General features: G+C 41.5%; 1 protein-coding gene across 6 annotated transcripts in view; it reads right to left on the bottom strand.

Moving 5' to 3' along the window:
• The window catches only part of lrba (LPS-responsive vesicle trafficking, beach and anchor containing), a 178,202-nt gene that overhangs the window by 107,843 nt on the left and 57,057 nt on the right, over positions 1-13,302 (bottom strand). For 4 of the 6 annotated variants that reach the window (XM_030741932.1, XM_030741948.1, XM_030741957.1 and 1 more), the window contains exons 27-33: positions 13,153-13,260; positions 12,868-13,009; positions 11,734-12,091; positions 6,248-6,411; positions 4,188-4,275; positions 3,735-3,868; positions 2,887-2,948 (exon numbers count right to left, since the gene is read on the bottom strand). In XM_030741932.1, coding sequence (XP_030597792.1) covers positions 2,887-2,948; positions 3,735-3,868; positions 4,188-4,275; positions 6,248-6,411; positions 11,734-12,091; positions 12,868-13,009; positions 13,153-13,260 — 1,056 coding nt within the window. The remainder of the gene's footprint in view (positions 1-2,886; positions 2,949-3,734; positions 3,869-4,187; positions 4,276-6,247; positions 6,412-11,733; positions 12,092-12,867; positions 13,010-13,152; positions 13,261-13,302) is intronic. The other 2 variants (XM_030741940.1, XM_030741966.1) reach the window with 2 other exon arrangements.

Genomic DNA, 13,302 nt, shown 5'->3' with positions numbered 1-13,302 from the left:
AGCCATTGCATAAAATAATGGCTATTTTTATGGCAACTGTACAGTTGCCATAAAACTGTGCTCACTTATTTACAGTACCAGTCAAAAGTTTGACAAACCTTTTGACTGGTACTGTATGTGTTATGCATGGTGATGATTTTGGTCATTTTTTTAAACAACAGGTGGACACCAACACAAGCAGCCAGTTGTCTACAAAGCATCACCACACCTGGTGCCTGTGGGACCATTTTAATGCCACTATCCTGCAAATCAAATTGGCTTGCTTTGCATTTAATTGTATAGAGGGACTTTTTGATCCAGTATTAGCATTAATTGGGAGATATATCCATAAATTCTATGGATGCAGCTTGCTAACAGCTGGTAACTTTTCACTCCACCCTATTGTCGTAAACAGTCACTTCTGGCTCTAATTAGACATGATTATGATGCAAAATTAAAGGCTTCAACATGGGAGTCCACAAAGCAGTGAGTGATGGCACAATGTCTACCTATATCTTTTATATAGATTTTTTGTTTGTTTGTTTGTTTGTTTTAATTAAGGGTATATAAAAAAAAAAGCTGCCAGTAACAGACATTTTTCACTATTCTAACTTTTTATAGGCTAACAATCTTCCATATCATACCAGCTACACAGCAGTGTAAGAAAGTGTCAGCTGTAACCTTTTAAAGATGAATAAATAAGAATGCAATTGCGGTCAGCATTTTTTCTATATTGAGTAGTCCTCAATAGTGGTTAAAGCTAGACTTTATGATCATTAATCCTCACTTTGTATATTCAGAAGTCTGTGAGGATCAATATTACAGCTGAGAACAAGGCAGTATGCCACCCCAACAGTTAATGTCTTATCAAAATGGTCCTTTAATTGGGAGCACTGTTGTACTCATCTCGAAAAGGGGTACTATCAAACAGCGGTTTATAATCCCCTCCTCAATGCCAAGCTGATGTAACTGCCAATGCAACTTTCATAGGATCCCTGATTAAAAACTGCTCTGCAGTCCCCAGCCTCCTGACCCCTCACCCTGGCTCCACTCCATCTCAAAGCTTGGGAAATTAATTAAAATTTCACAGAGATGGTATCGCGTCACATCTCTGATGAAGGCGTGGGGGTTGAGGGAGGAAAAGGGGAAAAAGAAAAAAAAAAAAAAAATCAATCAATCAAAATCATCTCCATCTACTCGCTCCACTGGTTGATTCAAAGGCAAGGGGGAAAAAAAAAAGTCACGAGATGGCCACAGAGGCACTTCCTGTAAGAGAATTGAGCGTTTCCTGTGCCAGAGGGCCCAACAAACTTTGCTAAATAACGTCATCAATCACGGCACTGGCCCACTCTCGCTGCCCCACAAGGAGAACGAACACACAAATAATTATACATTGTAATTTAGCCCAGAGGAAAGTCTGTCCCTCTTTTCCTCTTTTCCCTTGTGAGAGGCAGTGCATTCCCCCTACCTTTCTACCCCCACCTCCTCTACCCCTTTACACAACAATAAAATTACATTTGCATTAGCTGTAAGAGAATTTGGTTGGATGATTTATTGAAGCAATCAACACTACACTGTCCAATCCCTGGTCCTCCGACTGAAACTCTGTGTGTGTGTGTGTGTGTGTGTGTGTGTGTGTGTGTGTGTGTGTGTGTGTGTGTGTGTGTGTGTGTGTGTGTGTGTGTGTGTGTGTTGTGGAAATAGCATGTGGGATAGCTTGGAGCTCAGAGAAAAAAAAGAAATAGCCTGGGCTAGGGACCAAAGGGGGAAGCAAGGCATGAGCTGTGCAGTGGAACAATCACCAAGATTCTGCCTTTGATTAGATTAGCATTAAACAACACCCTGACAGATATGACAAATAGGTGCATTAGAGCCTGTCATTCTTCTCTCTTTGGTTTTCTATCTAGCTTTCACTCCCGCTATTCCGTTGTCCCTGGACATTACGGGGCTCACATTCCCTCCCTGATTCCCACTAGCCCCAATCTACGCATGGCCACTGACATCCGAACAGATGTGTAATCTGACTGTATTAGCTTTTTAGAGAAGAAGCAAAGTGAATAATAGGAACCAAACAACGTATGAGGGTTAAAGGGTGGAGGAACGAAATGACAGGCACTATTTCTTTTGGAAATGAAGCTGATAAAAAAAAAAAAAAAAAAATGTGAGAACAGCGGTGAGAGAGGTGTCATTAATCAGATGTTCTTTGGTATTATTGGAATCTTTGTTTTTTTTATGAGGTTCTTTAGAAACGATAAAGATGCACACAAACATGGCCTGGGATGAGTTATCTGTTGTCCTTGTCACTGGGTATGTATGTGAGGCCAACTGCTTATTTGTTTCTGTTGTTTAAGCACATAGACTAAACTTTGAACTTAAATGTAAAGCTTCCTGTGTTCTGCTCTGTGCATGGTAAAGCCCTTCAGTAGCTTTGGGTCTCTAAATGCTAATCAGCTGTCCTGAAGTGATGTATTGACAACCCCGATCATTGATCTGCCCACGCCTGCTTATGATCCCTAAATTAATATTCATGAATCCAGCAAGCAGCTAAATAAACTTGGCAACAAAACACCCACAAGACAACAGAAAAGAGAGGGATAATCAATGCAAAGCACCATCAAATCTACATTATCCCTCCTCATCAGTTTGGCCCAGGCCACAAGGGTACCACTCAGGTCAAAGGTGATGTGGACAGGTCGCCCACCCTTGACCCTCAAACCAATATTTGCAGCCAAATATACCTTTACTCTGCCCTCACGAGGGGAAGGGTGAATATGGAAAGGTAGACAAGGTAGGGTGGGGGGAGAGATAAGGTGCTGTGGATTAACTGCACTCAAGGTGAGCCTGATAAATCAGACTGCTGGATAAGCAGAGCACGGGGCTGAGAAAAGATAAAGATGCCAGACTTGCCTGTGAACACAGAAGCATGACGAGCTCCACCACTGAGCTGCTGGACTTCATACACACCAGACCTGGAGAAATATAAAGTAAAGGGAGTCATGTCATTTGAGAAGAAAATTTTTAAAAAAGAAAGTTTTTTGTGCCCTTTAATTCATACAACTTTCTGGATTTCTGATTGAGCACACACTAAACCATGCACAAACCAACAGATATTACCTAACCTTGTACCATCTGCAAGGGAGCAGATAGTATTGATGGGCCTAATGAGCCGACATGATGTTACTGTAAACTAATACATATTTGGGCCTTGTATTACAGGCCTGACGTGGTTAGCATATGTCCCATTGATCCCTAATGGCAAGCCCTGGGCTTTTAGAGGGCAGGGGGCCACCAGAGTGTCCAGAGTGTGCTTCAGAGGCACAGAAGGGACAAAGTCAGAGCAGCCTTTTGATCCTTCAGTTGCTGTTCATGTGACACAGAGACACATGCACCATCACATCCATACAAACACACATAAGTACATGCACATACACAGCCCCACCTTCCCACCCCTCTCCTTTTTTTTTTTTTTTTTCTAGGCCCCCCTGCAGCTATCAATCAACTTTCCATTTTGTTTGGTGGCAGCAGACATCCCAAACACTGCTATTAGTGGCCTGGCCTCTGACCTGGTCCCCTGGAAACGTTCAGCACAACTACTGGCTCCTGGTTCAGTGCATCTCATCACAATATTGGATTAACAACAGCATACTGCTGCAATTAAACAAGCAGCATCACTGAGGTCTGTGAGGATGGACTAAAATAACTTTTTTTTTTTCAGTACTGCTATCTGTAATGAATTTCCATGATTTTGTACTCACTTGTGCCTTCAATAAGGAGCTCTTGTCCATGGCTGCCCAGCAGGGTGCGGGAAAGAAAGGGGGCAAAATCCACAAAGATCTCCCTTAGCAAGGGAGCCGCCTTTTCAAGAGCGTGTTCCAAACGCTCCGAGATACTACAAATCCAAACAGCAGACAGAGTACTTATTAATTAAAATGTAATTGGCTGAAACACCAAACAAATTCTATGAAAACTCGCAACACATGGTTTTAAAAACATAACATCAGCAAAATGTGATTTTAATATAATGAAAAAAAATGGATTAAAGACAAAAACAATAATCAGAGGATATGCAAAAATAAATGATTGTGTAAGCTCATGTGCATAAACAGCTGACTGTGCATGAGAGAGAGAGAGAGAGAGAGAGAGAGCGAGAGAGAGAGAGAGAGAGCGAGAGAGAGAGCGAGAGAGAGAGAGAGAGAGAGATGAATCACCTCATACTGGGGGCTGTGTTCTGGGTCACAGGGGAGAGTGGGGGGACAGATGGCAGGCTAGTGCTGGCTGGAACCTGGCCGCCTGCCGCTGCAGGGAGAAACCAAAGAACTCTGTTATTAGTCTGGATGCTGGACAAGAATGGGTGCACACACACACACACACACACACACACACACACACACACACACACACACACACACACACAGAGCAATACATTATATGACCAAGGTCGCACCATAAACCCGTGAAGAAACATGCCTCTTATGAAATAATACAGAGGGCTCCATTCAAATGTATAGATATAGGCGGATTTATGGTTGAGTACGTGGGGGTACAAGTATAATTTTATAGTTAGATAGTGGATAATGCACTCCGAGCACAATATGTCTTCCTTAACAGTGTATAATTCACTGGGTTTGATGAGGAAAACCTTTAAATCTGAGATCACAGTAACACTTTATCTTCAGCTTCAGCCACACTTTAAACGGGAATTATTAGATGGAAACATTTCATATTTAAGCTGCTGTCAAACATATGCACAATATTAAGTATTTGTTACAAGTAAATATGTTCATTGTTATACGTGTGATGAGATGTTACAAAGCCTGCTTTTTTTTTTTCATGTTTTTCCCTCATTAAGTCATTACATACCAATTTACCCCTCAGGGCTGTTTTTCTGACCGTTTCATTATACAACTAAAAGGTGCTTTACGACTTCATTCTGGAGACAGAGGCACATGAGGTACAAAGCCTGCACGTGATTGATCTGGCAGTAAATTCACTTCCCTGTGGTTCATAAATAAGCTAATGCCCAGCTGAATATGGAGGAGGGGGATTCCTCTGGTGTTTCAGTGGTCTTGTTTTTCCAGCCAGGACAGTCTCCGTGCAGGGATAACTCTTCAGGAATGACACAGTGTAATGTGCGCTGGAATGTGTGTCTGTGTGTGCGTATGTGTATGTGTAAGGTGTTAAACAGCGCCATGTGGACCTGGTGAGAGTATCTCTCTCGAGCTGAAGTAGCTCCTTCAAACAAAGAGGAGTAAATGAACGTCTCCATTAGTCCTCCCACTGCCCCATTAAAACACACACTCGCACTCACAAAGCATATTTACTCAACACTGCTCACTGCCATCAAACACCCTGTGCATACAGCTGAGCTATAATTATTTACAAGCACACACACCCAAACCTGATTTTACAGCAAATGTCCTAAAAAATACAAACCACATACTCATGTCAATCCCTCCTCTCTCAAACACACACACAGACTCCTCAAAGAAAAAACACACACACATGCAGAAAGGGGACAAAAACTGCTGATGTCACTGTGAATCATCTAAAATAGGTATGACTTTATTATTTTATTCATCCACCTTATTTCTCCTTCTACTGTAAATGACTGTAATACAGGGATGTCCCAGTAGTCTGTTAGTTAAGACAAATGCCAATTTGCCAATAATTGTAACATCCACGGTTTGATATATATATATTTTTTATTTTACTTGAATGGACCCTTGATACATGTCACCCGTCCTCTCTAAATGCATTACTTGTTTGCATTTCTATAACAGTTATCCTTGATTCAGTGTGATTAGTGCTGTTTGTTTTCCAGTTCTCCAAGTTGTTAGTGTTCGAATAATCTTGATGAAGAAGCCATTACATTTTTGTGCAGATCCACATCACTTTCTTTGTAACTGCAAGATGGGCACTGGCAGAAAACGGGCCCTAAAAATATCTCAAATGTTTTTATTTTTCAATACAGTTTTAGCTTTTTAAATAATTAAATCAGTGTTACTCATGCTGTCCTCCAGTCTTAGGAAACTGGATTACATTGTGCAAACACTATTATTCCATCAGACATACAGAGGAGCACAATCTCTAAATAATTATTGACTTTCTCCTCAGCAGACTCATCCAGGCTGTGACTTAGCTGCCCTCTCTGAACCACTGCTCTTCCAATATTAGAGACCGGTTGCATGTGTGCGTGCGTGCGTGCACATCTCAAAGTGTACAAGTGCATGGGTTTATTCACAGTCTGTGTGTATGTGTGTGCGCTTACAGGCTGCAGAGTCTGCAGAGGCGCTCTGGGAGGCGTCGCTAGAAGATACCACAGAGACACTATCGATAGGTGTCCCACCAGACACGGAGGCGGCTGTCAGAACAGGGGTGGAAGTGCCTGGAGAGGGCATCATGCCCGCTTTCTTCGGTGCAACAATAACACTTCTGTAGAGACAAGAAAAATTGTTTATTGTCACCCTGATGGAACATATGTTTAAAAAAAAAAAAAAAAAAATGCTGATGTGCCAATTCACAGAAAGCCTCATAATATTCGTGTACACAGTATGACTAGAACAATATCGCATCTTTCATCAATACATTAGAGTGGAAAACCAATTATTTGGGTTGGGTGGGGTGTTTAACTAGCAGAAAAGTAGCAGCCAAAGCAGCCACATAAATCTTACCACAAAACAGAACACCTGACATAATCTGTCAATCTCACAAATTGTTTATAAGACACATCTACTTCTAATTAAATATAGATTTTTTTGGAGGAAACTGGAAAATTGCAGCTGATATTAGCTGATATTAATACCAATGCCACTATGATGCCTAAGATTTAGTCTACCAAAAAAGTAGATTTTATAGTATAATATTTTTATATAATCACTGTTATTCTAGAAAACCTTTTTAAAAAAACTACAACTAAGCGGCCTTTAATCAATTCAGGCAATTTCAAAGAAAGGACTACACTGGCTTTAGCTTACATAAGGTTTGCTTTCACAACTGAATTACTAAAAATGACAACTTTAACCTAATCACTCTAAAATGTAAAATAAATAAATAAATCAACGTATCCTGAGGCACAAATCCTGACATAAAAAAAAAAAATAGCAAAAGGCAAGTGTCATATTTAACAAAAACCAACAGCTCACTGACAGCCAGATTGTATATGTACACTGAGTTTATCTTGGTCACAACAATGTTGCCTGTTGAGGGGTCCCTCCTGTGGAGTAACAGGAAATGTTTCTCATAGTGATGTGGTACGAGTAAGCGGGGCTCAATTCTCATCCGGCAAACAGCAGACGTGAGGAGAGCAGCATGCAGATAAGCTGTCAGTTTAGACCAGGGCTCTGACAGACCAGTGGCCATATCAAAGAGAGCCTGGCCCTGCTTATCAGTGCTGACATAGGAGAAGCAGGGTCTAATCCCTGGCTACTGCTCCCTCTTGAAAACGTAAACCAGTGCAGGTTTAACAAGAAACACAAGAATACATCAAATTGGAATATACAATGAAAAGAACCGGACCAAACACAAGAGCTTGCATACATTCCTGGCCATCCCCAGACTCCCAGAGTGTGTGCGCATACTTTCCTACATGCACACACACAAATAGTTGGCTCCCTATGCTGCAGACAGATACCTGGCTGCTGTATCAAAGGCTGTGCTCAGTTGATATAAGGTAGCTGATCCGATCTATTAAAAGTTATTGTACATGTTAAATCTTAACAGCTTTGAGCAAAAAAAAATAATACAACTGCATCAGGATGGCTCGACAGATGCAAGGTCCACACAGGGTCTACAGTGATACATTAATACCAAAGTAGTGACAGAACAGTATTGATAGGCGAGAAGGGTGGAGATAAAAGTATCTGGTAATTTTTTTTTTCCTGTTCAGATAGTGAGTGGACTGGACAGTGGTATCAAGAAGCAAGGGTGGCGCTGACATGAAGCACCCCGGGTGCCAAAAGCAGCAGAGACGGAAGGGGAGGCATCCCTGCTGAGTGGAGGCTGAGAGCATGTGTGTATGTGTGTGCATGCTCGTGCGTGAGTATGTGTTTTCACAAATATTTTAATACATACACATGAGTGTACAAATAAATGAATGAGTGCATGGGTGTGAAGACGTCTGCCAGTGAGCATGTCTGTGTATGTGTTTGGCCTTCCATCTGTTCCTCAGCAAAAACCCAGTGAATTATTCAGCAGGTCATTAGCCACACTTATCATGAGTGGGCCGCCCCAGTCGATTAATCAGCCGTCAGCGGCCCCACTCAACCCACAAACAGGAGCCCAGGGCAGAACGTGTGTGTGTGTGTGTGTGTGTGTGTGTGTGTGTGTGTACAAGGGGCTGAGGCTGAATTATTTAGAAGCTCTAACCTACAATGGGTAAGTGCAGCTATCATTCCAGTAAACTCTGCTATTTCAGGTAAAACAAGTGTGAGACTGAATAACAAATTGTCTCTGGCGTGTGTGCACAAAAATATCCTTCTCCAGAGAGTTTGCTTCAGGCTGACATGAAGGAGAGAAGAGTACACCCCAGCACAGCTTTGATCTCATATTTCACTATGTAACATCACGCATGTGAAAGTTCAAATGGTATTCATTGACCGTACGCACACAAACACATTTGCACACTACTTTCAAATCAACTCCAATAAAGTCCACATCTTCACTCCACAGAGCTGCGACTGGAGGAAGACGGCTGTTTTGAGGCAAACAGCACTTTGATGATGTCTGTGATTTATAAGGGTGCACAGCTTCCACTAAAGTGCCCACAAAAACAATGCGCAAGTGCAAATGCATTGCATTATTTGTGGTCATACAGTCACGATGTTGAAAATGCATTAGATCGATGGAGAACATTGGTTTAAAGGGCAAAACAGTTCTTTTTTAATTATCCAAAGTAATGTGCAACATATCCATGTTTACACACAGTAACCAAGGAAGCATAAAGAACCATTATTAGCTACAGCAAGTATACACCCCCTCACCCCTCAAAAGACCAGGGGAGCTCCCTTGTCCTATGTCTATATTAGCATTCTTTTGGTTTGTGTTGCTTGATGTTAAATGATTTATTAAAAACAGGAAATAGATACAAAGTAACTTCATGAAACTACAGTATTTAACATGTGCAGCAGAACTCATCTGTCAGGCCAGTATTGACTTGGCTTTTGCATTAACAAATTCTGCAGTAGGAACCAGACTGCATTTTAAACCTGGCTTTATTCATTCAGGTTTTAAATATTTGTGGGGTTTTTTGTGGTTTCATTGTTTAGTAAATGTATACATAAATTTCCAATCTATTCTCAGTTTAATTGTCTTATATTTTTAATTTTTATTGCATAATCATAAGATTTGAAGATTTTTTTTAAAGTGTTAGGTGTACTAAAAATACTGGCTGATATATATATCATTATCATACACTGCTCAGGCTATAAAATAAATCCTTGCAATTTACACTCCAAGTAGGAATAAGTCTATTCTTCCAACTTTAGTCCAATTGACATAAATGTAATTTTTCTTTTTTTTTTAAGATTAAAAACCAAAGTCACAGACGAGTAGATTAATGTGCCAGTTTGATGTAGGATCAAGCTTCCTCAAGCTACATCACTGCAGGTGAACTTGTGTGAATCCAAAGCGACAGTCTTTATTAACAGATGTCAGTTCTGTAATTGTGTGTGTAAAATCTAAAAAGACAGGCCTTGACTGAGAGATGTGCTTATGTCTGACACGCATACCGCCAGCTGTACATTAACAACATTTAATCATCAACACAACTCATCTGTACATCACCTCTCACATGCATGCAAAGTCTGCTACCAGGAATGCAAACAACTGCACCATGTATATCCCAGTGTCTAACACTCACATATTCTGCTGAACCATGAAGTCTAAATCACAGACTTGTACAATGACACTGTTTAGTTCTGGTTAGTATCAGCAAATATTTGCAGACTGGCTGTCATAACAGGGGCATGGCTGAGAAATGCATGGGAGAAATCCAGCACGTCTCCACTAGTAAATAAATCAGCAGGGATACTTCACCCTATGACCCGCCCCCAGTTTTTATCTGGGAGATCCCTGCTTTTTTCATACATTGGTCTCATAAATCCAACCCTCTGGGCAAGCAGAAAGTTGCCATGTTTTGGCAGGAGATGTCAGTGTAGAATGTCAGCTCTGGCTTGTACTTGTGTCCCTGGATAACTTAGTGGTTAGTGGGAGATGCTGAGCAGTGATAAAGTCATTGCAACAGATAATAAACACCACGAGAACATATCTACATGTGTCGAGAGGTAATTGGTAATGGTTGAGAGACAGCAGAGTGATAAAAAAGCGGTAAAATGAGAATAAATATAGGCTTAAAACCAGATGATGACATGAATGGGAGGGTAGTTTTGACTAGGAGGCATCAAAATAACTTGGAACATCAACAATGAGGCCCAGACAATGGTGTGTGTGTAGAACAGGAGAAAGGCTGAAGGTATTGATCAAGCACTAAAACTTAACACTTGGTGGTGCCCACTTCTTACAGATTTTGACTATTTTTTCAGTCTTCAGATCTTACTAATTACCTTCTTTTGAAAGTGAATAGGAGCCTGGTTTTGTGTTTAATATAAATACAAACATTTTTAAAAAATGTTAACCTCCACCTGGATTTGATATTAATTTTTCTTCCTTTTAATGCAAGTGTGATGAACAGCATCCAAGCAGCTTTTATCTCCCTCTCTTTTTTTGGGAAAGGGAAAAAAAAAAAAAAAAAAAAAAAAAAAGGTAGCTGGGGTAACGTCTACTGTCTGCGTACCCTGCATGAAGAGGCTCCCATAGCCAGCGAGTGAGCTGTTAGTCTACGTTCTCCAGCTCTCCTGACGTCCTCTCTTCCTACTGAGTGTGCTCAGCGGACAGGAGCCAGTCTAATCCCCCTGATATGAGGAGCGCCCTGAGACCTGACAAAGCATTCCTCAGATAAAGACATGCGATCACAGAGATGCCGTGGAATTCCCACAGTCGGGGGCAGGCAGACCGACTGAGTGTGAGCATGTTTGTGAGTGACACAGAGAAAAATGTAGAAATGTTTTCTTCAGTACATGAGAACTTTGACTTGGCACGCTTCCCCACGAAGACTTCCTTCTCCCCCTTCTCCCATCTCTGTGCTTCTCCAGTTTTTCCCCCTCAACCCCCCCACCTCGCCGTTTGTAAATGTCTATCTGAGAAACACCGCTCCAAATGCAAACCAGACCAGTAACCATCCTCTCTCACCTGAGCCCGTCTGTGACTTCAGTACCCTGCTCTGCTTTTGAAGCCTTACTGCCGACTGTTCACCCCGCACCACTGGAGATAACGCAAATTATATCTATATGTATTTTTTTAACTTTAGGAAAGGAGGGAACCCCTTACAACTGAGGGACAGGCAAAAAATGAAGTAAAACTGCTTCCCTAAAGCTTTTTCTCTCCATCTCTTCATCCCTGACAACTCTTGCTTTTCTTAAGGCAGTTTTTTGTAAGGTTTGAAGGACCTTAGTAAGAGGGAAGGAGTCACAGATACAGACTCCCAGTCCAAATGGGCTTCTGTTACTAAATGCTTTTCAAGATCTGCCAGAACCCCCCTCTGAGGAAATAAAGCTAAGATGCATTCAAGGTTTGACTTTCAAAAGTCTCCTGCAGTCATGTTGGGAGTAAAATGGCATGGAACTGTCAAACGCAAAGCTTGAGACTATAAACACCATATGGGCTTTATAAGTGTGTGTCAATCCATGTTCAAACCCTCACCTATCAAAAGAGCGGAACTGTGGTGATGGTTCTCTGGCCGCATCACCCACACTTCCCAGAAACGCTGGTGGCAGCAGGCTTGGATCCACCATGATATCATCAGTTGGCGCGCTCACTAGGCTACGCAGAATGTCCTTCACATTTTTGCCCTTTGATTCAGCAGACAGAGCAGGCCTGACCTCAGACGACAGCGTAGACAAGGCCTCTGAAATGGCATCGGGACCGTGAGTTCCACCAGAGGATGACAGATCTGCCTCGCTCGCAGCGGTTGAGGTGTGGTCATCGCCGATTCCAGAATCATACCGCCGGATTGAGAAGCCATTCTCTGCCTCTGTGCTACCTGAAAGAGTAACACTATCTATGAAGGAATAGATGATAATAAAGAATTATGAATATCCAATTATATATATGATCCCAAAATCAAATTTACATATTTTTCTTCTGGACTGTAGTGGAGATTGTTTTGGTGTGAGTTGACCAGTTATCAGCTGTAGAGATGACTGCCTTCTCTTAAAAGTAATGGAATCAGGTGGCATTTGCCTGACAATGCTTGAAGTATTAAATATATATCTGAAATGAATGAAACTCAGTGTCTTATGACCTATTTACTCATGAGGAAAAAAAATCCACAAAACAGGTTGCAACCAGTTTCATGCAGGAACTTCTGTATATTGTATATATCCAACAAACAAAAGGAGCATGCAGCTATACAACACTACACTACAGCTCAACAGAAGGGGATGGGGGCAGAGGAGCTATGATGGAACTAAATGTGTTTTTGGCACACTGGGCACCACAAAGCAAGTTACAATTACAATTAGTAGAATGCAGAAATTTTTAAAAAACTGGACAACTCGCACCAAAACAATCTGCAGATAAGATAAAAATACATAAATTTGATTTTAGAGTGAAGTATCCCTTTAATTACAGCACTGGTGCACTTCCACAATTCTTCTTGGGATGATTAACATATATACCTACACATATACCCCATGCAGTATATTACCCCACTTAAACAAACCAAAAAAAAGGAACAAAAGGAAGAAATCATGATCCAAAGTGTCATGGCTAAGGTAGGGTTGCTGAAAACAGCTTGCTATAAAAAGATCATTTTCCATTGAGGTTCCTGTATACCTGTACTCCTAGAAGACTGGGAGCGTTGAGGGTGTTTCTTGTCATTGTGGGGCTCCAGGATGTCACGGTACTTGGACACCATAAGCACTGAGATGAAGTAGACGACAGCAAGAGCCAGAAACTGAGCCTGCTTACTGTCCTCCTGAAACAAACAATATACACTAAACAAACTGTACATGCATCCTCTTTGAAAGCACCAGAGGTGAAAGGAGCATAGAACATGTGATTTCATACATGTTATGAGTGCTGTGTACAGTACGTGAATGTGTCTGCTGGACAGCTTACAATATCTCTGAAGACGACAGCCCTGAGGCGGTTAATGTCCATGTCCTGAAGCAGCCGGTCCAAATCTCTCACTGGAGACATGCCACCTGTCACAGCATCAACAGGGCTCTGCATGCATACATGAGAATTAAAAACAAAACAAAACCAAAA

The sequence above is a fragment of the Archocentrus centrarchus genome, chromosome 1, assembly GCF_007364275.1.
Source record: "Archocentrus centrarchus isolate MPI-CPG fArcCen1 chromosome 1, fArcCen1, whole genome shotgun sequence".
In the NCBI taxonomy this organism is placed as follows: domain Eukaryota; kingdom Metazoa; phylum Chordata; class Actinopteri; order Cichliformes; family Cichlidae; genus Archocentrus; species Archocentrus centrarchus.
Note: the sequence above shows the minus strand (reverse complement) of the source record. Positions and strands in the feature narration are given on the sequence as shown.